Genomic DNA, 24,194 nt, shown 5'->3' with positions numbered 1-24,194 from the left:
CCCAGGCTGGAGTGCAGTGGCGTGATCTTGGCTCACTGCAACTTCCGCCTGCCGGGTTCAAGTGATCCTCCTGCCTCAGCCTCCAGAGTAGCTGGGACTACAGGTGCCCACCACCATGCCTGGCTAATTTTTGTATTTTCAGTAGAAACGGGGTTTCCTCATATTGGCCAGGCTGGTCTTGAACTCCTGACCTTGTGATCCGCCTGCCTTGGCCTCCCAAAGTGCTGTGATTACAGGCATGTAATTACAGGCGTGTAAAACTGTGTCTGGCCTCATTCTTTTTTACAGCTGCATAGTATTCCATTTCCCAGCTGTTGTGTGGTTTATTTAATGAAGCTTCTATGTATGGGCTTGAGAGTGTTTCCAATAGTTTAACATTACAAACAATACTGCAATAAATAACCTTATGGATAAGGGATTGCTGGGTCAGAGGTAGATGCCCATGGTATTTTGTTAGACATTACTATTCCTCCCTTCTGCATTCCCACTAGCAACGTGCACGTGCCTGTTTCTCCAGGCTCACCAACAGACTATGTTGTCAAGCTTCTAAACTTTTTTTTCTAATCCCATAGGAAGAAATGATATTTCAGTGTAGCTTATTTAAAGGTTTTGTTTCTGAAAACATGTACTCTTTATCTAGTTTCTCCCAGTGATAACAACTTATGTAACCAGAGTATAAACATCAAAAGCAGGAAATTGACTTTGATATGGAATTTTTTTTTTTTAACTTTTTAAAATTTTTTGAGACAGGGTCTCACTCTGTTACCTAGGCTAGAGTGCAGTGGTGCAATCTCAGCTCACTGCAACCTCTGCCTCCCAGGTTCAAGCAATTCTCGTGCCTCAGCCTCCCGAGTAGCTGGGATTACAGGCGTGTGCCACCATGCCCAGCTAAATTTTTTTTGGATTTTTAGTAAAGACACAGTTTCACCGCCTTGCTCAGGCTGGTCTTGAACTCCTGAGCTCAAGTGATCCTCCCACCATGGCCTCCCAAAGTGTTGGGATTACAGGCATGAGCCACCGAACCCAGCCTGATATGGTACTTTAAATTGCAAATCCCAGCACTTTGGGAGGCCATGGCGGGAGGATCGCTTGAGCCCAGGAGTTTGAGACCAGTCAAGCAACAAAGTAAGACTCCATCTCTTCAAAAACTCAAAAAACATTAGCCAAGTGTGGTGGTACATGCCTGTAGCCCAGCTACCTGGGAGACTTAGGTGAGAGAATCACTTGAGCCTGAAAGATTGAGGCTGCAGTGAGCTATGATTGCACCACTGCATCCCAGCCTGGACGACAAAGTGAGATCCTGTCTCAAACTCAAGAAAACAAAAATAAAAAAACTAAATTGCAGACCTTATACAGATTTCAGCAGTCTTTACATGCACTCTGTTTTCACTGTATATTTCTTACTTCTCCTTCTTCGTCTTCTGGGCAGAGTCTTGCTCTGTCACCTAGGCTGGAGTGCAGTGGCATGATCTCGGCTCATTGCAACCTCCATCTCCCAGGTTCAAGTGAATTTCCTGCCTCAGCCTCCCCAGTAACTGAGACCACAGGCACACGCCACCATCCGGCAAATTATTTTGTATTTTTAGTAGAGATGTGGTTTCACCATGTTGGTCAGGCTGATCTTGAACCCCTGACCTCACATGATCTGCCTACCTCGGCTTCCCAAAATGCTGGAATTGCAGACATGAGCCACCGCACCTGGCCTCTTCTTTTTTTAATGGTTAAGTATAGAGTTTGTTTTCACCCGAAGCTTGAGGTTGGGCACTCAGGAGCATCGGTTCATGCTACCCTGAATGGTACATGCTCTTTCATCATATATTTCTCTGAATGTTTATTTTCAGTGTAGCTTTAATTTGCATTTCTCCTATAGTGAATGAAGCAAACATTTTTCATAAATATAATGGTCACTTCTACATCTTTGTTCATGAAATATTTGCTGATGCTTTTTGCCCATGTTTTCTAGCTGGTTTTCACATTTTCCCTCTCAAACCTTCTTCCTTCCTTCCTTCCCTTCCTTCCCTCCCTCCCTCCCTCCCTTCCTTCCTTCCTTCGACAACATCTTGCTCTGTCGCCCAGGCTGGAGTGCAACTCACTGCAGCCTCGACTTCCTAGACTCAAGCAGTCCTCCCCGCTCAGCCTCCCAGTACCTGGGACTGAGGCAGGAATTAAAATAATAATAATAATAATAATAAGTACTACATGTATTCACTCCAAGAGAAGTAACAGCTAAGGCCCAGAATGTGGCAAGGCAAGGGTTAAAAAAGAAGAAGAACAAGCTGTCCGAAAAGCCAAGACCAGAGGAATGGGTTCCAGACACCGCCGCCGCACCCTGCCGCCTGCTTCTGGAGCAAGGTTGAAGGAAAAAAAAGAGAGAAAGACAAATTCTTTTATTGTTATTCCTTTCCTTGGTCTCTTAAGCATGACTATGTTTTACAAACGTCTCTATTTAGCCAGTTCTTGTTTTTCTTTTGACGCAGCTACAAGGCCACCAGCTATGCAAGACCACATGTTACCCACTATATGATTAACTACTTTTGTTTTACTTTTGTAAGTCTGCTTATAAAAACCCCACAATATCTTCGCTCTAGGCTCAGCTTTTTGGATATGAATCCACTGAGCCAGTGTGTACCTTAAAATAAACATCCTCCTGTTCTCTCATATTGGTCTCTGCATTCCTCAGTTTCCCGCAACAGGACTACAGGTGTGCACCACCAAGCTCAGCTAATTTTTATATTTTATACGGATAGAGTCTTGGCAGGTTTCCTAGGCTGGTCTCACACTGCTGGGCTCAAGCGTTCCTCTCACCTTGGCCACCCAAAATGCTGTGATTATAGGCATGAGCCACTCACCTGGCCTTCCCTCTCAAATTTTAAGAGTTCCTGATATATTAGGGATATGATATATGTTGCAAATACTTTCTCCCAGTCTGTCAGATATCTTTTGACTTTCCTTATTGAGTTTTTTTTGACACGAAAAAGTTAAAAAATTATACAGTCAAATGCATTAATCTTTCATTGCATCTAGGTTATTTATTTATTTATTTTTTTTGAGACAGGCAGGGTCTCATTCTGGTTGCTCAGGTTGGAGTACAGTGGTGCAATCTCGACTCTGCAGCCTCGACCTCCAGGGCTCAGGTGATTTTCCTATCTCAGTCTCCGGAGTAGCTGGGACTATAGGCACACCTCACCGCGCCCGGCTAATTTTTTGTATTTTTAGTAGAGATGGGGTTTCACCATATTGCCCAGGCTGGTCTTGAATTCCTGAACTCAAGTAATCTGCCCACCTTGGCCTCCCAGAGTGTTGGGATTACAGGCATGAGCCACTGCGCCCCACGGCATCTAGGTTTTGAGTAGTAGTTATACAGCTTTTTCCCACACACATGTAAAAAAGGGCACTTGAAGGACAATAGGCAAAGTTGGAATAAAGACTCTGCATTAGATAACTGTATTAAATAAATGGCAAATACCATTAAATAAATCTGGCCAAATGCGGTGGCTCAAGTCTGTAATCCCAGCACTTTGGGAGGCTGAGGCAGGCGGATCACCTGAGGACAGGGGTTCAAGACCAGCCTGGCCAACATGGCGAAAGCCCGTCTCTACTGAAAACACAAAAATTAGCTGGGCATGGTGGTGCGCGCCTGTCATCCCATCTACTTAGAAGGATGAGGCAGGAGAATCGCTTGAACCAGGGAGGCGGAGGTTGCAGTGAGCCGAGATCGTGTCACTGCACTCCAGCCTGGGTGGCAGATGGAGATTTTGTCTTGTCTCAAAAAAAAAAAAAAACAAAAACAGTTGGGGGAAGTGTGCTAAACTGGGTTTGCGTAGGTGGAAGGGGCGGCCGGGCCCTTTAAGGTGGCTCCCGCCCAGTAGGCCTCCCCTCACCCCAGCCCCTCCCACCCCGGAAAAACTCGGCCCAAGCCCCACCCGCCCTCGGCCCCGCCCGCCCTCGGCCCCGCCCGCCCTCGGCCCCGCCCACGGCGGGGCGCAGTCACGTGACCCGGGCTGCGGCGCGCGGCATTGAGCCGTCATGGTGGGTCAGATGTACTGCTCCTCCGGCAGCCCCCTGGCCCGGGCCCTGACGCGGGCGCTGGCGCTGGCCCTGGTGCTGGCCCTGCTGGTAGGGCTGTTCCTGAGCGGCCTGGCGGGGGCGATCCCGGCGCCGGGGGGCCGCTGGGCGCACGATGGGCCGGTCACTCCAGCCTCCCGCAGCCGCTCGGTGCTCCTGGACGCCGCAACGGGCCAGCTGCTTCTGGTGGACGGCCGCCACCCTGACGCCGTGGCCTGGGCCAACCTCACCAACTCCATCCACGAGACCGGGTAAGGGTTGGCCTGTCCTCACGCGGGGCCATCGGGGGAGGGGGGGTGCGTGGCGCCGGACCTCTCCTGTTCCCAGGACCCGCCTCTTGCCAGGTGGGAGGGCCCGTTTCTCTGGGGGTCAGCTACTCCCGAGGCTGCAGCACCGCCCTGTGGACCAGGTCCCCTATTTGGGAGGGGGCCACTGCGGCATCCCTCACCTCATGGGGCCTGTCCCTTGCCTTCAGCCAGTGGTGACAGTACTTCTGTCCTCAAGAGGCCAGTTCCCCACCACCAAGGTCACAGTGCCTGCATCTGGACCAGGTCTATGGCTGGTGGGTAACTTCTATCCCCACGGGGACCAGCTTCCTTCCCCAGACTTTGCCCCCTCACCCCATGGAGGCCAGCCCCTGTCCCCAGGCCTCGGGGATGATGAGAACTCAGCAGGAGGCTAACTCTCACCTGCTTGGCTGTGGCTTGCTTGTGGGTGCCAGCCCCCTGCCTCCCTTCTAGTGCCAGGGCAGCAAGACTGAACCTGGGTTCCAGGCCAGTCCAAAAGCAGAGGGTCCCTAAAGTCACATAGACCCATTTAGTACCTTGCTAGGGCTCTGCTCCTCCCTTGTCTTCTGTGTCCTAGTCCAAGGGGAAGTCCTTGGCTGGATGCTGTGTTTGGCAGCCATGCTCACCATCTTTATTGCTGGGATGCAGGCAATTCTGATGTGTGAGTCTCACCTAACTCCTCCGCCTGTCTGGGCTCCCGTTTCCCCATCTGTGGCCCAGATTTTGAGGATGCGCTCTAGTTGGGTGATCACGTGCTGCAAGTTCTGTACAAGGGCTTGTGCCCATTCATTTATTCATTATCCTGATGGTTGGCCTTAGGGACACAACTGAGCAAGGTGGGAGTCCCTACTCAGTGGGAAAGACAGCAACAGAAGGGAAATCAGAGTCAGTGGGAGTGGGAAGGATCAGCTTCAAAGTCTTGTCAGCAGGGCCCAGATGCTAGATCCAGGCTGTGCTGGGGGATCTTAGGGAACCCAGGGTGCATCCGTCATATCCTAGTGCCCAGATGATGCTAGGGAACCCTAGCACTAGGATATGCGCAGGATGTGGTCTGTGCTCAGACCACTGTGCCCTCTGCAGCAGAAAGGGCCTCCTCCCACTGTAGCCCCTATCCATTTTGCTGGCATGCATTGACTTCTGCAGGTGTTGGGGAGACACAGGATGCCGAGGACACCCCCATTCTGGTGGCACTTGGGGGGTACATCAAACAGATGTGAGATTTGGGGGAGATGTTAGCTGCAGACACAGGGGCGCTGGGTGGGCGTCAATCTGGGAAGGCTCCCAGAGGGAGGAGGCCACAGAGTGAGCTGGCATCTGTGGAGGGAACTGAAGCTTTATGGCTGGCCTCGGGGGCCACCGGGACTCTGGGATCTGGTGACCCATTATTTGCTGACTCACTCATGTTTTTGGCCCTGCATAGCAGAATCAAGAGGGCATGACAGAACTGTGCAGGAGAGGAGGGGCAGGAGCGAGGCCCAGCATGGGCAGGGGGCTTTGGCCTCTGGAGGCCCCTGCTGGGCTGTGTTGCTCTTGACTATGGTAAACATGGAAGTGGAGAGAAGGCTTCCTTGATTGTGCTGGATGGAAAGTTCTTCCAGGCTCAGCCCCTCTGCTGTGTGACCTTGGGCAAATCCCTTCACCTCTCTGAGCCTGTTCCTTCATCTCCAGGTAGGGCCAAAAGGGTCATGGAAATTCACTGGGGTCACAGAAAGTACTGTTTGTTTATTTTTATTTGTATTTTATTTTTTGAGACATAGTTTCACTGTGTTGCCCGGCTGGAGTGCAGGGACACAGTCTTGGCTCACTGCAACCTCCGCCCCCTGGGTTCAAGCGATTCTTGTGTCTCAGCCTCCCGAGTAGCTGAAATTACAGATGTGTGCTACCATGCCTGGCTAATTTTTGTATTATTAGTAGAGATGGGGTTTCACCATGTTGGCCAGGCTGATCTCGAACTCCTGACCTCGGGTGATCTGCCCGTCTCGGCCTTTCTGGCTTGTTTTCGGCACCCTCTCTCATCCCCTCCTCTTACGCTCACATGCCCCTTTCCCTCAAGTTTGCCAGCACTTGAGGCTCTGATGTGGGGAAAACCATACAGCAAGCCCCATTTTATAGGCAGGAAACTGAAGTCCTCAGAGACAGCTGCTTGAGGACTCAGGGTCAGATGGAAGAAAGTCATAGGGGGTGTCCTGGCTCCTGATCAGCAGAATCTCTGATCTGTGGGGGACTCTGTGTCTTATTTCGGAGGGTGGGGGCAGGGATGTGATGCCTCTGTTCACTCAGAATTGGGATCCCTCCTCCTTCCTGGTGAAATCCCCAGATTTTGCCACTGGGGATCCTGGGATTATCAGGATAAATTCTCCCTACTCCATAATCCTTTGTCTTTTTATTATTTTAAAAAGGTTTTTGTTGTTGTTGTTGTTTTTCTTTTTTTTTTTTGAGACAGGGTCTCACTCTGTTGTCCAGGCTGGAGTGCAATGGTGTGATCACGGCTCACTGCAGCCTTGAACTCCCGGGCTTAAGAAATCCTCCCACCTCGGCCTCCCAAGTAGCTCAGACTATAGATACGCACCCCCATGCCTGGCTAATTAAAAAAATTTTTTTTTGTAGAAACAAGGGTCTTGTCGTGTTGCCCAGGCTGGTCTTGAACTCCTGGGCTCAAGTGATCCTCTCACCTTAGCATCCCCAAATGCTGGAATTACAGATGTGAGCCACTGTGCTCGGTACCTTCTTTCAGTTGTGCCATATCTGACTTTGGGCCAACACCCCTACACAGCCTGGAAACATTTAGGATTTGGTGCTTGGAGAGCAGAGGTGTCACTAGGAGCAGAACCTGCCTCAATCTAGCTCTGGCTTTGGTCCTGGGGAAGCTGTATCCTCCAACCTTACTTTGTCTTCCTTCCCTGATCTGATCCCACTGACCAGCACCTTATTGATGAGGTTGCTTAAAGTAAATCACCATCTCATTGAGAGAGGCAGTGAATCAAAATAAGAGGGAATTAACAAATTAGTAAATGGGGAAGCATCCCAAATCCACCAACCAGCAGGCAAAACCAGCCCAGTAAAATCGATAAATAAGGCCCAGCTATTTCTTTGAACAATCACAAGAGATGAATTTATACCATCGAGAATGAGAAAGGAGGCCGGGCGCTGTGTCTCACGCCTGTAATCCCAATGTTTTGGGAGACCGAGGCAGGAGGATGGTGAGAGACCAGGATTTTGAGACCAGCTTGGGCAACATGGTGAAATCCTATCTGCAAAAAATTAAAAAAGTAGCTGGGTGTAGTGGCGCATGCCTGTGGTCCCAGCTACTCGTTTGAGCCTGGGAAGTTGAGACTGCAGCCAGCTGTGATTGTGCTACTGCACTCCAGCCTGGGCAACAGAGTGACACCCTGTCTCAAAAAAAAAAAAAAAAAAAAAAACTTAGGCTGAGATAGGAGTGATAGACACAGATACGGGGGCATCCCGCATAATGGAGAGCGTCCAAGGCCATACTACACTGCGGAAGTGGGGTGCTGATATTTGTGAGCTATTTGTGGCACCCTGCTCATATCAGTGGTCCGACTTTTTCAAATGTGGCTTCTTTCAAGAGGCACCTTGATTAGACTCTTGAGTCATCTTCGAGACATTAGCTGCCCCTGGCATGAAATCGCAGCCCATAGATTTTCCAGGAAAAAAAAAAAGATTGAGGAAACAGATCTACTGCTGCCAACTTTTTGTCAAGCAAGTGCATTAAAAACAAAGCAGAGCAATATTTGTCAACCCCTGTCAGTGTTTATCTCATAAAAGATTGGCAATTTTAGAGCAAACAAGCAGAAAGGACATACTCTCTGAATAAGGAGTAGTCTTTGTTTGATTTATTTTTTTTGAGATAGTCGGCTCTGTTACCCAGGCTGGAGTGCAGTGGCATGATCTTGGCTCACTGCAACCTCCACCTCCCAGGTTCAAGTGATCTTCCTGCCTCAGCCTCCCTGGTAGCTGGGATTACAGGTGTGCGCCACTATACCTGGCTATTTTTTTTTTTTCTTTTGGTAATTTTAATAGAGATGGGGTTTCACCATGTTGGCCAGGCTGGTCTTGAACTCTTAACCTCAAGTGATCTGCCCACCTCAGCCTCCCAAAGTGCTGGGATTACAGGTGTGAGCTACTGTGCCTGGCCGAAGAGTAGTCTTTAATAAGTACATCTAGTTATAGATGCAGTCTAAAGTGTTCTGACCAGGCACGGTGGCTTGTACCTGTAATGCCAGCACTTTGGGAGGCCGAGGCAGGAGGATTGCTTGAGCCCAGAGTTTGAGACCAGCCTGGGCAACCTGGTGAGACCCTGTCTCTGCAAAAAATATAAAAAATTAGCTGGGCATGGTTGGTGCCTACCTGTAGTTCCAGCCTCTCAGAAGCTGAGGCGGGAGGACTGCTTGAGTCCAGGTGAGGCTATAGTGAGCTGTGATCACGCCACTGCACTACAGCCTGGGTGGCAGAGTGAGACCCTATCTCAATCAAAACAAAACAAAAGAAAACAAAACAAATTTCTAGCAGTTTAGAAAGAGGGGATATGGGATATGGGAAGTAAAAACCTCTTCCTACCGTTCTTCCTAGATATAAACATTTTTAGCTTTTTTTTTCCTTTTTTTTTTTGAAGTGGAGTCTTGCTCTGTTGCCTAGGCTGGAGTCAGTGGTGCGATCTCGGGTCACTGCAAGCTCCGCCTCCTGGGTTCACGCCATTCTTCTGCCTCAGCCTCCCATGTAGCTGGGACTACAGACGCCGGCCACCGCACCTGGCTAATTTTTTGTATTTTTAGTAGAGATGGGGTTTCACCGTGTTAGCCAGGATGGTCTCGATCTCCTGACCTCGTGATCCACCCGCCTTGGCCTCCCAAAGTGCTGGGATTACAGGCGTGAGCCACCACGCCTGGCCTTTTAGCTCGTTCTTCCAGAAATTTCTATGCATAAAGAGGCCTAAACCTTCTTCCATATATATAAATGTATAGGCATATGTGTTGTGTGATGCATTTACATATGGGCTTAGCCTATGGCTACCATTTGGACTTCTCTACTTTTGTTTGAACTTCATCTCTGACCTCTTTGCTCATCAGCACATCAGCCCGCCACGGCGTGTGTGATTATTGTATCAGGCCCCTAACGGTGGGCGTTTCGGGAAGGCCCATCTTTTCTGGCTTTGGAGAAAAGTCCTGCTGTGAAGAAGGGCCCTTATGCCCATCTCTGCAGGGCTGTATGAGCATCCGGCCAGGGAATGGGTTCCTAACCGCTGCCCGTCTCCGGGGCCTCAGTGCCGAGGCCTTGGCGGAGCCCACCCTTGCTAGAAGGGGCGGCTCTCACCAGGTGTGCCCTGGAGGAGGCCACTGGCCACTCAGTTACTACTGGGGCTCGCAACTGCACAGTGTTTTTGGTTTTATGCAGTTTGTCCAAGGTCTCCTTTAATCCACTGCCAGCTTTTATCATGAGGGATCTGCATATTGGGCCCTGTTATAATCTTCCTCCCATCATCACATTCATCGGGTCTCCTCAAACTCCTACCCTCTCAGATTTTTTTTTTTTTTTTTAAATGAGATAGCATCTTGCTCTACTGCTTGGACTGGAGTACAGTGGTACGATCATAGCTCACTGCAGCCTCGACCTCCTGGGCTTACACAATCCTCCCACCTTAGCCCCAGCCTCCTGTGACTATAGGAGAGCACCACCACACCTGGTTAATTTATTTTGTATTTTTTGTAGAGAGGGGGGTCTCACTTTGTTGCCCAGGCTGGTCTCATACTCCTGGCCTCAAGTGATCCTCCCACGTCGGCCTCCCAAAGCACTGGGATTACAGGCGTGAGCCACTGCGCCATCCCCTCTCAGATTCTTGATGAGACAAATACTTGGTGAGTGTATAATGTGTGTTCTCTCCTGGCACATGCCACAGCAGTCCTCTGAAGGGGGAGTCACTCGCCCGTTTTACAGATGAGAAAACCGAGGCCCCGAGAGGTAAAGCAGTTTGCCCAAAGGTACACAACCAAGAAGGGATCTACCAAGGGATTCAGACCAAGTTGGAGGGACCCCAAACCCAAACTCTTTGTCTTCCATTGTCCTTGCAATTTAAAATCTTAGTTTTTTTCTGTCCTTATCTGTGATATGTGAATCATTAGCCCGAAGTTCATGGCTGTCATCTGCATTTGATAAGAACTATACCTCCTTGCCCCCAACACTCCCCCGCAAACCTGAGTTGAGTTAGAGGCGCAGAGCATGCACTCAAGAATGTTAGTCTCAGCTCTGCTGCTCACCTGCTGTGTGACCTTGGGCAAATCACTTCATCTCACTGTGTTATGTGGGAGCCTCGGTTCCCTACATCTGTAAAATGGGGAGAATAAAACCCATGTCATAGGGTTGTTGGAATAATTTTTTTTTTTTGGACAGAGTCTTACTCTGTCACCCCGGCTGGAGTATAGTGGCACAATCTTAGCTTACTGTAACCTCCCAGGTTCAAGCGATTCATGCCTCAGCCAGCAGAGTAGCTGGGACTACAGGCACGTGCTACCACACCCAGCCTGGGAGGCTGGAGGCTGCAGTGAGCCAAGATCATGCCACTACCCTCCAGCCTGGGTGACAGAGCAAGATGCTGTCTCAAAACAAACAAACAAACAAAAACCCTGGCGCAGTGGCCTTAAGCTACTGTAAAGTAGCTTAACAAAGTGCCTATAATCCCAGCACTTTGGGAGGCTGAGGTGGGCGGATCTCTTGAGGCCAGGAGTTTAAGATCAGCCTGGCCAACATGGTGAAACCCTGTCTCTACTAAAAATACACAAATTAGCTGGGTGTGGTGACTCACACCTGTAATCCCAGCTACTCCAGAGACTGAGGCAGGAGAATCACTTGAATCCAGGAAGCAGAAGTTGCAGTGAACTGAGATCATGCCAGTGTCCTCCAGCCTGGGGAACAGCCAGACTCTGTCTCAGGGAAAAAAAAAAAAAATGTAGTCTCAGACCCCATCGCAGAACTGATCAGAATCTGCCTTCTAACCAGGCCTTCAGGTGACCTGCATATGCAGCAGAGGTTGAGAAGCGCTCCTTCAGAGGAGTGGGAGCCAGCCTGCCTGGAAGTGAATCCTGCCCCTGCCAACTCTGACCTTTCAGGTGTATCCGCTAGTATTGGGCAGCAGTGCTGTGTGATAAACCAGCCCCAACCCAAGGGCTTAAACCAACAACATTAATCCTCATGGATTTGTGGGGCTGCTGGGGCAGCGGTACTTCATGTTGCAGCTCTACAGACCTGGTGTGCTTGTGTGGCTCTCATATCCCCGGTACCAGTGGGCAGGCTGGGACTTGTTCTTCCCATGGTGATGGCAGAGGCACAAAGGGGCAAGCGAGGCTTCCTGAAGGCTAATCTTATAACCAGCACGCTGTCACTTTCATCCACATCCCATTGGCCAAAGCAGGTCACGTGACACAACCAAGCCCAAATGAAGGAACAGGGAAGGATACTTGGCCATTGGTGGAGGACTGTAGTCTCCTGGCAAAGGGCATGGACATAGGGGTGGGGGTGGCATGTGACATAAGTCTGTGTGTTAATTTCCTCCTCTTCTGCAAAAGGGACAAGATGGGGACAATAACTCTGCCCACCTTATAGGATTATAGGATTATCACAGGGACTCAATGAGTTAATAGACATGAAAGTGACTAGAACATGGCTTGGCACAGAGCTAACATCTCATCCTTAATGGATGTTAGCTGGTGTTATTGTGGGTGAGGGAATGTAGATGGGTCCTACATTTTTTGGGGAGGCTGTTTGTCAATATCTACAAAAGCAAAAATACATGTGCCCTTTGAGCCAGTAGTTCCTCTTGGAGGGATTTAATCCTACAAGCTCACAAAGATGGACAGACGGACATTCACGTGAGTGTCTACTGACCACTGTGTCGTTTTCATGGTGTAAGCCTGGAGATGCCGTGTGTCTAGCTAGGGGCCTCTGCCACTCACTGATTGTCCCTTCCTTCCCCTCCAGGTGGGCCTTTCTGGAGCTGGGCACGAGTGGCGGATACAATGACAGCTTGCAGGCCTATGCAGCCGGCGTGGTGGAGGCTGCTGTGTCGGAGGAGGTAAGGGCCAAGGTGGGGACTTGGGGCTCCCACCCTCCCCCACCCCCACCAGCGTGTTCCCCGACGTGCTTTTGAGATGTGTGCAGAGTAGGCCCCCCAACTCCTGCCATAGCCCTCCATCTATTTGGGGAAAAAAAGTGGACACGTATTCTTTAGAAAATTACATTAGGGGCCGGCCACTGTGCCTGGCTCTCACCCACTTCTGATATTGTCTGACTTCTTATAAAGCTCAATAACAAGTAAAGCAAAATAATACATTGTTCAGGGACTCATCGCATGCAGTAAAAGTAGCTTAACAAAAGTAAGGGAGTGGAAACAACTGAAATGCCCCGCTGCCGATGAATGGATACATGAAATGTGATCTATCATACAATGCAACATTATTCAGCTGTAAAAGGGAATGAAGGACTGACACATACCAGAACATGAAAGAACCCTGAAAACATGCTAAACGAAAAAAGCCAGTCACAAAAGGGCACATACTCTATGATTCTATTTATATAAAATGTTCAGAATAAGCAAATCTACAGAGACAGAAAGCTGACTAGTGGGTGCCAGGGACTTGTGGGGGGTGGGGAATGACTGCTGATGGATATGGGGTTTCTTTCTGGGATGATGAAGAGGTTCTGGAGTTAGAGAGTGGTGATGGTTGCACAACTTTATGAATACATTACAAACCATGAATTGTACTTTTTTTTTTTTGAGACAGAGTCTTCCTCTGTCACCCAGGCTGGGGTGTAGTGATGTGATCTCGGCTCACTGCAAACTCTGCTTCCCAGGTTCAAGTGATTTTCCTGCCTCAGCCTCCCGAGTGGCTGGGATTACAGATGCGCACCACCACGCCCACCTAATTTTTGCATTTGTATTAGAGGTAGGCTTTCGCCCTGTTGGCCAGGCTGGTCTCAAACTCCTGACCTCAGGTGATCTGCCCATCTCGGCCTCCCAAAGTGGGAGTTACAGGCATGAGACACTGTGCCCAGCGAAATTGTGCATTTTTAAATGGTTAATTTTATGGTATGCTGACTATATCTCAATATAAATGAATGAATGAAAGGGCTCGAAAGCTACCACATTTAGGGTGGTGGGTGCCTCTAGGGGTAGAGGAGGCAGGGGCTTAGGGGATGCTCAATGGTATCAGTAACATTCTAGGTTTTAGTTTGGATGTTCATTTTATTATCATGCTTCATAACTTAGAATATGTTATATATTTTTTCTGTGTATCAGATAGTACCTAGTGTAATTTTCTTTTTCTTTTCTTTTTTTTTTTTTTTTTGAGACATAGACTTGCTCTGTCACCGAGGCTGGAGTAAAGTGGCGCAATCTCAGCTCGCTGCAATCTCTGCCTCCCTGGGTTCAAATGATTCTCATGCCTCAGCCTCTGGAGTAGCTGGAATTACAGGCATACACCACCATGCCTGGCTAGTTTTTACATTTCCAGTAGAGATGGGGTTTTGCCATGTTGGCCAGGCTGGTCTCAAACTCCTAACCTCAAGTGATTTGCCTGCCTCGGCTTCCCAGAGTGTTGGGATTACAGGTATGAGCCACCTGGCCTAGGCTAGCCAGACATGCTAACAGGCACTGATGATGACTTTACAGAGACAGCCTGTCATGTGTACCTCACAGTAAACACCTGACATTTTCCAGGGAATGCATAAATTACTGACTTTTCCACTGATGGCCTAACCAGCAGCCCAAAGGCAGAGCACCTGCCTGTAATCCCAGGACGTTGGGAGACTGAGGAGGGAGGATTGCTTGAGCCCAGGAGTTGGAGGCTGCAGTGAGCTAGGATTGTACCACTGTACTCCAGCCTGGTGACAGAATGAGACCTTGTCTCAAAAAAACAAAACAAAACCACACAAAAAACCAAACAAGAAGTAGGCGAAGCTGTGGAGTGACAGCTGTCTCCCATACTGCAGATGGAGGCATGCATTGGGTCACCCAAGTTGGAAAATAATTTGGCATCAACTTGTGGAGTTGAACCTGCATGTGCCCTAGGACCCAGCAGCACTGCTACTTGGGTGTATACCCTAGAGGTGACCCACGGATGTGCATGAGGTGCTCAAAGCAGCCCCAAAGTGGGAGTCCTTAAAACACCACAGGCAGGTGAATGGCTAACCGGGTGGAGGTGCACAGTGCAGCATGACAGAGCAGTGGAAATGAATGAATCTGAGATGCCTGGAGGCGAAGGGGAAAGAGCACATCACGGAGGACAGCGTCCAGTGGGACACCGTGTTATAAAACTCACGCTGTTCCTTCTGCCACCCAGTCACAGCTGTGGGTGGCCATCTGGGTCCTTAGTGTCTGAGAAAGTGGTCAGATGCTGGGCCAGGGCTGTTTTGGGTGCTTAGTGGTGAATGAGACATGGTTCAGTCTCTCAAGAGGCTCACAGCCTCCTGGGGACACTGAGGCAAGGGCACAAGTGGCTCTCATGTCAGGAATCCCAGGCCCATGTGCCAGGCACTGTGCCCACAATGTCTCACTGAGCCTCCACCCTAAACCTCTGAGGGAAGCATGTGTACCTCCCTGGATGGGTGGGCAGGCTTGGGCCCAGAGAGGTGAAGCTGCTTTCCCAAGGTCAGCCAGCCTGTCTGCAGAGGAGGTACCATTCAACCTCAGCTCTGTCTAACCCACGTCTCGCTCCTAACTGGTGTGCCCTGCTGCCTCCCCCTCCAGCCTGTGGGCTTGTTGTGGGTGGTAATATGTCTTGTCCCCAGCTATGTCCCCTGATCCCAGCCCAGAACGTGGTATGGGACAGGCGGTGGGGAAATGCTGTGGAAGTCATGCAGGCCTGCATGGAGGAGGTGGTGTCTTAGTGCACCTTGAAGGATGAACAGGATTTGGATGTGTTTCAGTGAGATGGTGATGGAGCAGCGGTCATGAAGCCATCAATCCTGAGATAGTGAGTGCTGCCACTCACTCATGGGGATGACCAGGCTATGTGGTCTTTTGTCCCCCAGCAGGCGAGCCTGGACTCATGCAGGTGGCATCTCAGTGGGAAGTGCAGAGGGCCGCATGAGGTCTGGGTGAAACTGGCACGGCATTCTCTTGCCCAGTGGAGTCAGCAGGGGTATTGCTGTTTTGTTCCCTGCTGTGTCCTCAGTGCTTAGAATGGAACATAATAGGTGCTCAGAAAAAACATTCATGGATTGACTGGCCAGGCGCAGTGCCTCAAGCCTGTAATCCCAGCACTTTGGGAGGCCAAGATGGGTGGGTCACAAGGTCAGGAGATCGAGACCATCTTGGCTAACACGGTGAAACCCCGTCTCTACTAAAAAATACAAAAAACTAGCCGGGCGAGGTGGCTGGCGCCTGTAGTTCCAGCTACTCTGGAGGCTGAGGCCGGAGAATGGCGTGAACCCGGGAGGCGGAGCTTGCAGTGAGCTGAGATCGTGCCACTGCTCTCCAGCCTGGGTGACAGAGCGAGACTCCGTCTCAAAAAAAAACAAAAAAAAACAAAACACATTCATGGATTGACTAACTGAACACGCATATAGATTGGGGTCCCCAGTAACAGAAGTGGTGCCATCAGTTATAGGCTTTGCAGGCTAAAGGCTCTTAGGGCAACTTCCAGGGGCCTGGGGTCCCTAGCGGGGGCAGAGCTGGGCAGGGAGAGGAGCCTCCAGGGACAGGACAGTGTGAGCAAGGGCTCAGGTGGCCATACCAGCAGCCTCCGCTCTGGGGCAGCCTGGGTGGGGGGCTCTCAGGGAAGACAGCACCTCAGCTGCCCACCCCCGCCTCACCCACCCCCTACCCCGCAGCTCATCTACATGCACTGGATGAACACGGTGGTGAATTACTGCGGCCCCTTTGAGTACGAAGTTGGCTACTGTGAGAGGCTGAAGAGCTTCCTGGAGGCCAACCTGGAGTGGATGCAGGAAGAGATGGAGTCAAATCCAGACTCAGCTTACTGGCACCAGGTGAGCCCAGCTGCCACGCTCGGTCGGAGGGGGCTTCCAGCTGGCCAGCCATCCTGTCCCCTGCTGTCCTGGCCAGCCTTGTGGCATGTCCAGCTGCCCAACCGCCCCTGTGTCCATCATCATCTCCATCTCTGCCCAGTCTCCATCTGTCCACTTGCTAGAACTCCATCCATCCATCCTAGCCTACCTACTGTCAAAGAATGACCAAAAACAAATAGTCAATTGTTAGCATGGTGTTTTACTTGCGTACATATGGCGTTTTACTTGTATACTTGCTTGGTAGATTGATTATGTTGGATGCAAGTAAAGACGGTATGAGAAAGAAGGGAAGGGGAAAACCAGAAAATCTCCGAAAGTCTGGACACAGTGAATTTTGTTTTTCTTTCCTTGAGTGAGCTGCTGATCAGCTGGCCGCTAACAGAGAGGCCCAGGCAGGCGCTCTGCCTTTGGGCCACTGGCTAGGCCTTCATTGGAACAGTCAGTTACTTATGGATTCCCTGGAAAATGTCAGGTGTTTACTGTGAGGTACACACGACAGGCTGTCTCTGTAAAGTGGCCATCAATGCCTGTTAGCATGTCTGCCTAGCCTAGGCCAGGTTTGCACCATTTTCCTCTGTGGAACTTCTCACGGTGCGCCCACCCACCTACTCATACCCTAAGACAGGCTTTTCTACCACCAACCCATCTACTTGTCCGTTCCGCACATCCACCACCCATGCATCCATCCATCCATCCATCCATCCATCCATGCATCTATTCATCCACCCATCCACCCACTCACCCATCTACCTATCCATCTGTTCACTCACTCATCCGTCCATTCATTTACCCATCCATCCATCCATCCATCCATCCATCCACCCACCCACCCACCCACCCACCCACTCATCTACATATCATCCATTCACTCACTCATCCATCCATCCATCTACCCACCCATTCATCTATCCATTCACCCATCTGTCCATCCATCATCCATCCATCCACCCATACATCCACCCACCCACCCACCCACCCACTCATCCACCTTCCGCCTGTCAACCCACCCATCTACCCATCCATCCATCCATCCACCCACCCATCCATCCAACAACCCACCCATCCATCTTGCAGATGCTTACTAAGTGCCCAGTGTGCCTGGCCAAGGCCCCATGAGGGCCACACTGATAGTACTTCATGGTTATAGGGTGTTGAGGCAAAAGAATGACAATGGGGAGAAGTCAGATGCATGAGACAGGTGCCTGAGGCAGCAATACAGTCAGTACTGAACTCAGAACACGAGCAGTTGGCTGGAGGCCAGGCTAGGCTTGGAGGCGTCCTAGAATAGGTGGCTTTTAAACTAGGCTCTTAAGTGGGGCTGATTTGGGGTTAACACAGGGCAGAGACATAGAGTTAATTCCTTGAAAGCAGGAGAGTGCTCATCATGGAGGGGTGGGTGGTAGTTTGGGGGAGTCAAGGCTGGCTGGAGTCTGGAGGGTACCCCTGGGCCTCCTGTTCCGTCTGAACCCCCAGGCCAGAGCCCCTCCCATTGAAGGAGAAGGTGTGAGCCTGGAGGAGAGGCCTCACCCTCCCTCTGCCCCTGCCCCCTCCCCTAGGTGCGGCTGACCCTCCTGCAGCTGAAAGGCCTGGAGGACAGCTACGAAGGCCGTGTGAGCTTCCCAGCTGGGAAGTTCACCATCAAACCCTTGGGGTTCCTGTAAGTGCCACCCCCAGAGTGGACAGGGTGGGAAGAAGGGCTACACACTCATAGTCGGACAGACCTGGGTTCCAGCGTCAACCCTGCCACTGCCTGGCTCTGTGGCCTTGGAGCAGTCAGCTGACCTCCTAGAGCCTCAGCTTTCTCCTCTGCAAAATGGGTACAAAACAGCAGGCATGGTAACCCTCTGGTGCCTGGCCCTCCTCAGCCTGCTACAGCTCTCTGGGGACCTGGAAGACCTGGAGCTGGCCCTGAACAAGACCAAGATCAAACCTTCTCTGGGCTCCGGCTCCTGCTCTGCACTCATCAAGCTGCTCCCTGGCCAGAGTGACCTCCTGGTTGCCCACAATACCTGGAACAACTACCAGCACATGCTGCGTGTCATCAAGAAGTACTGGCTCCAGTTCCGGGAAGGCCCCCAGGGTAGGTGGGTGTGGGTGTATCTGGGGGATGAACGAGTGGGTGGGCACACACGTGGGAAGTGGTCCTAGGAGTTGTGGGCCTTGGAAACCCTCCCAACACACAGAGTCACTGTAGGGATATTTCAAGAGTTCATCTTGTTTTTGTTGTTTTTCTTTTTGAGTCAGGGTCTTGCTCTGTTGCCCAGGCTGGAGTGCAGTGGCAGTCGTGGCTCACTGCAGCCTTGACTTCCCAGGCTCAGGTTATCCTCTTGCCTCAGCCTCCCAAGTATCTGGAACTACAACTGTGTAGCACCACACTCAGCTAATTTTTTTATTTTTTTATTTTTAAGAGATGGAGTCTCACTATGTTGCCCAGGCTTGTCTCAAACTCCTGGGCTCAAGTGATCCTCCTCACTTGGCCTCCCAAAGTACTGGGATTACTTATGTGAGCCACTGCACCCAGCCAGTTCATCTTGTTTTACATGTTTATTGCCTTTTTTATTTTACCTATTGCTGCTTACCAAGTTACCCCAACATTTTAAACAACAGCAGCTTCAATAACCACTATGTATTTTTTTGCTACTACCTCTATGGGTCGGCTGGGTGGTTTTGGTTTTCTGGGCTGGGCCGGGCTGATCTTGGCTAGGCTCGCTGATGCATCTGCAGTCTGCTGGCAGGTCAGCTGGGGTGGGCTGGCTGGCTTGGGATGGCCTCTTCTCCTGCCTGGGGTTGATTGTCAGCCAGGGTGATGGGGACAGCCGGGCTATGTGGTCTTTCATCATCAGCAGGTGAGCACAGGCCTGTTCGTGTGGCATCAGGGCAGGATGTGGTGAAGGCCTCTTGAGGCCTTGGTGAAACTGACACAGCATTCTTTTCTTTTCATTTTGAGACAGACTCTTGCTCTGGTGCCCAGGCTGGGGTGCAGTGGCGTGATCTCAGCTAACTGCAACCTCTGCCTCCAGGGTTCAGGCAATTCTTCTGCCTCAGCCTCTTGAGTAGCTGGGACTACAGGCATGCATCACCATGCCCAGCTAATTTTTGTATTTTTAGTAGAAACAGAGTTTTCCCGTATTGGCCAGGCTGGTCTTGAACTCCTGACCTCAAGTGATCTGCCCACTTTGGCCTCCCAAAGTGCTTGGATTACAGGTGTGAGCCACCACACCTGGCTTGACACAGCTTTTTTTTTTTTTTGAGACAGAGTCTTGCTCTGTCGCCTAGGCTGGAGTGCAGTGGCACAGTCTCAGCTCACTGTGACCTCTGCCTCCCAGGTTCAAGTGATTCTCTGCCTCAGCCTCACGAGTAGCTGGGATTATAGAAACGTGCCACTGTGTCTGGCTAATTTTTGTATTTTTAGTAGAGGTGGGGTTTTGCCATGTTAGCCAGGCTGAGTACTGGGATTAAAGATGTGAGCCACCGTGCCTGGCTGACACAGCATTCTTTACCCAAATCAAACCAGGTGGCCAGCCTAGACCCAGAGATGGGAGAAAAGGCTCCACCATTTGCTGTGAGGAACTGCAGAGTCACATTGCACATGGCTTGGATGCAGGCATGGGAAGAATTAGAGCCGTTTTTGCAAACAACCAATTACAAGGAGTGCATGAATGCATTCTTCCTGTTAAATGTGAAAACTGGCTGGGCACAGTGGCCCATCCCTGTAATCCCAGCGCCTTGGGAGTTTGAAGCAGGAGGATTGCTTGAGCCCAGGAGGTCAAGGCTGCAGTGAACAGTGATCACGCCACGACACCCCAGCCTGGGTGACAGTGCAAGACCTGGTCTCTAATAAAGAAAAAAATAGTTTACAGTCAAGGTCAAAGTCCTCTATAGTGCCATATCCTTCATCCCAGGCCCCAGCATCAACCCCAGGGATACCACTGCCAAATGTTTGCAGTACCTCCTTGGCCAAATGTAAAAACTTGATGGGACCAGGAGGTGGGGAAGTGTCCAGCCTTATTCGTTGCTAATGGGAGTATGCATTCTCACAGCTACTTTTAAGAGGAATCCAGCTGGCATCTAATAAAATTCAAAATCTGTCACTCCAGTGATCCAGCAATTCTCTGACTCCAGTCTGTCCCTAGAGAGACACTTCAGCTTCTGCATGGGGAGTGTGTATAAGCAAGTCTGCTGTCACAGTGATTTGGTAACAAATATGTCCATTCGTTGAAATTTAAGTAAACTCTAAATTGACATTTATACAGGAAATCGTGTACACCGTAAGTGTACAACTTGAATTTCTTGCATATGGAACACCTGTATATAGCATCCATCTGGAGAAACAGAACATTCCCTGCCCCTAGAAGCTTCTCTCGTATCCGTTTCCACACACACCCCACCCCAGCATCATCTCTATCCTGATTTCTGTTTTTTTTTTTTGAAACAGAGTCTTGCTCTGTCACCCAGACTAGAGGGCAGTAGTGCAATCTCGGCTCACTGCAACCTCCACCTCCTGGGTTCAAGCAATTCTTCTGCCTCAGCTTCCTGAGTAGCTGGGATTACAGGCACACACCACCACACCCAGCTAAGTTTTGTATTTTTAGTAGAAATGGGGTTTCACCATGTTGGCCAGGCTGGTCTTGAACAGCCGACGTCAAGGGATCCAACTGCCTATCCTGATTTCTCACAGTGTAGGTTAGGTCTGCCTGGTTTTGAATGTCATGTGAATGGAATTGTGTAGTGTGTGCTCATTTGTTCTGCATGTCTGTGAGATTCATCTGTATTACTGTGTAGCTGTAGATCTATCATTCTCATTGCTGTTTATCCATTAAAATTTTAATAGCTTTTAAAAACTGCGTAAGTCATACAGGTATGTTATAGAACATTGGAGAATCCACCAAAACACTCTCACAATGAAAATCACTCGAATACTCCACAACCCGAAAGAGAAAATTTCTGTGAATATTTGGTTATGTTTTCTCCTAGACTTTAAAAAACGTACCTTGCCTGGCACAATGGCTCATGCCTGTAAACCCAGCACTTTGGGAGGCTGAGGCAGGTAGATCACTTGAGGCCAGGAGTTCAAGACCAGCCTGGCCAATGTGGCAAAACCCCGTCTCTACTAAAAATACAAAAATTAGCTCGGTGTGGTGGTGCACACCTGTAATCCCAGCTACTCGGGAGGCTGAGGCACCAGAATTGCTTGAACTGTGAAGGCAGAGGTTGCAGTGAGCCAAGATGGTGCCACTGTACTCCAACCTGGGCAACAGAGTGGGCCTCCATCTCAAAAAAACAAAAAATTGGCTGGGCGCGGTGGCTCAAGCCTGTAATCCCAGCACTTTGGGAGGCCGAGACAGGCGGATCACGAGGTCAGGAGATCGAGACCATCCTGGCTAACACGGTGAAACCCCGTCTCTACTAAAAATACAAAAAACTAGCCGGGCGAGGTGGCGGGCGCCTGTGGTCCCAGCTACTCGGGAGGCTGAGGCAGGAGAATGACGTAAACCCGGGAGGTGGAGCTTGCAGTGAGCTGAGATCTGGCCACTGCACTCCAGCCTGGGCGGCAGAGCGAGACTCCGTCTCAAAAAAAAAAACAAAAAACAAAAAAAACAAAAATTTTTGCAAGGGTGGGCTTCATGCATGGAATGAATGAAGCTATACCCATCATTGTAGTATTATACAGAGTAGTTTCACTGCTCTAAAATGTTTGCTGAGTTTTTTAAAAAGCATAGTTAAGATTATACCATGTGAATTATTTGCAACTTCCTTCTTTTGACCACTAGGCTGCCTTGGAGAGTTGCTGGTACTGCCTTTTGGTCCACCACGTGTTTTGTTTTTCAAATTATTTATTGATTTTGAGATAGGGTCTTGCTGTGCTACCCAGGATAGTCACAAACTTCTAGCCTCAGGTGATACTCCTGCCTCAGTCTCCCAAAACGCTGAGATTTCAGATGTGAGCCATTGTGCTGGGTCCCACTGTGCTTTTTTCCTTTCCTTTTCTTTTCTTTTCTTTTTTTTTTTTTTTTAATTGAGACAGAGTCTCACTCTGTTGCCCAGGCTGGAGTGCAGTGATACAATCTTGGCTCACTTCAACCTCCACCTCCCAGGTTCAAGCTATTCTCCCACCTCAGCCTCCTGAGTAGCTGGGACTACAGGCATGCACCCCCCTGCCTGGCTATGATATGGGGTTTCACCATATTGGTGAGGCTGGTCTCAGACTCCTGGCCTCCTGACCTTGGCCTTCCAGAGTGCTGGGATTACAGGCATGAGCCACCGTGCCTGGCCTAGTGGTCCCTTTCTTTTAAAGTGCAAAGACTTAATATAGAATAGATAATTCAGGCTGGACACGGTGGCTCATACCTATAATTGCAGCACTTTGGGAGGCCGAGGCTGGTGGGTCACTTGAGGTCAGAGTTCGAGACCAGCCTGGCCAGCATTGTAAAACCCTGTCTTTACTAAAAATACAAAAATTAGCTGGACGTGATGGTGGATGCCTGTAATTGCAGCTACTCAGGAGGCTGAGGCAAGAGAATCACTTGAACCCAGGAGGCAGAGGTTGCAGTGAGCCAAGATCCCCCCACTGCACTCTAGCCTGGGCAACAGAGCAAGACTCTGTCTCAAAAAACAAAAACAAAACAAAACAAAAAAAGCACGAAAAACAAAAAACAAACCAAAAAAATTACACAAAGGATAATTCAGAGAGCTACACACAGAAGTCTGGAGCACTGGAGGGAAGAGGCCTGGGTAAATCCCTGTTCAGCCATTTAACTGTTTGGCCTCTGCTAAGTTACTTAGCCTTTCTGAGTCTCAGATTTCCTTATCTGCAAAGTGGAGATGATAATTCCCTACCCCCATATGCAGGGCGGTTGTAAGGAGTCAATTTACAAGATCACAGGGGTAATAAGCTTCCAGCATAAGCGTGAGGTCACAGTAGGCCAGCCGGAGACAGTGCGTAAAACCAGACTAGTACTTGTCAAGGGACAGGCTTCAGGTAGAAGGAATTCTAGGGCAGGAGTAAGGGTACCTGCAGGGGGTGGGCCTGTAATCCCAGCTACTTGGGAGGTTGAGGCAGGAAAAGCACTTACAACTGGAAGGTGGAGGTTGCAGTGAGCTGAGATCGCCCCACTGCACTCCAGCCTGGGCAATGAGAGCAAAACTCTGTCTCAAAAAAAAAAAAAAAGGGGTCCAGTGAACAAAATACCTGTTTGTGTATCTGACTGTATATATTTAACACACAGGCACATATGCACACACACGCACACGCGCACACACACGCACACGCACGCACACGCACGCACACGCACACGGACACGCACGCACACGCGCACGCACACGCACACGCACATGCACGCACACACGCACTCACGCACGCACACACGCACACGCACGCGCACACACGCGCATGCACGCACGCGCACGCACGCACATGCACATGGACGCGCACGCACACGCACACGCACGCGCGCACGCACGCACACACGCGCACACGCACGCACACACGCGCACACACGCACACACGCACACAGCGTTGTCCCTCAGTTTTGGGGAGGGAGTTGGCTCCAGGAGCCCTTGTGGAAGCTCAGGTCTCTTCTGTAACACAGCCGACTGTTTACATATAACCTATGCATATCCTCCATATCCTATAATCTCTACTTATAATACCTAATACAATGTAAATGCTATGTTAATAGTTGTTATACTGTATTTTAAAAATTTATATTCTCTTTTAGTGTTTTTCTTTTTAATCATGTTTTTTTCCTAGTATTTTTGGTCCTCAGTCAATTGAATCCAAGGCTGTGGAACCCAAGGACGTGG

General features: G+C 50.0%; 1 protein-coding gene across 1 annotated transcript in view; it reads left to right on the top strand.

Moving 5' to 3' along the window:
• The first annotated feature begins 3,990 nt into the window (after positions 1 to 3,990).
• Positions 3,991 to 24,194, top strand: part of LOC105493372 (phospholipase B domain containing 2) — a 28,449-nt gene continuing 8,245 nt past the window's right edge. Inside the window, exons 1-5 of the mRNA XM_011760946.3 lie at positions 3,991 to 4,316; positions 12,342 to 12,435; positions 16,194 to 16,352; positions 17,948 to 18,048; positions 18,257 to 18,471. Of these exons, the coding sequence (XP_011759248.1) occupies positions 4,027 to 4,316; positions 12,342 to 12,435; positions 16,194 to 16,352; positions 17,948 to 18,048; positions 18,257 to 18,471 (859 nt within the window). The 5' untranslated portion in view covers positions 3,991 to 4,026. The remainder of the gene's footprint in view (positions 4,317 to 12,341; positions 12,436 to 16,193; positions 16,353 to 17,947; positions 18,049 to 18,256; positions 18,472 to 24,194) is intronic.

The sequence above is a fragment of the Macaca nemestrina genome, chromosome 10 (assembly GCF_043159975.1).
Source record: "Macaca nemestrina isolate mMacNem1 chromosome 10, mMacNem.hap1, whole genome shotgun sequence".
Taxonomy (NCBI): domain Eukaryota; kingdom Metazoa; phylum Chordata; class Mammalia; order Primates; family Cercopithecidae; genus Macaca; species Macaca nemestrina.
This window is presented reverse-complemented; position numbering and strand designations above follow the sequence as displayed.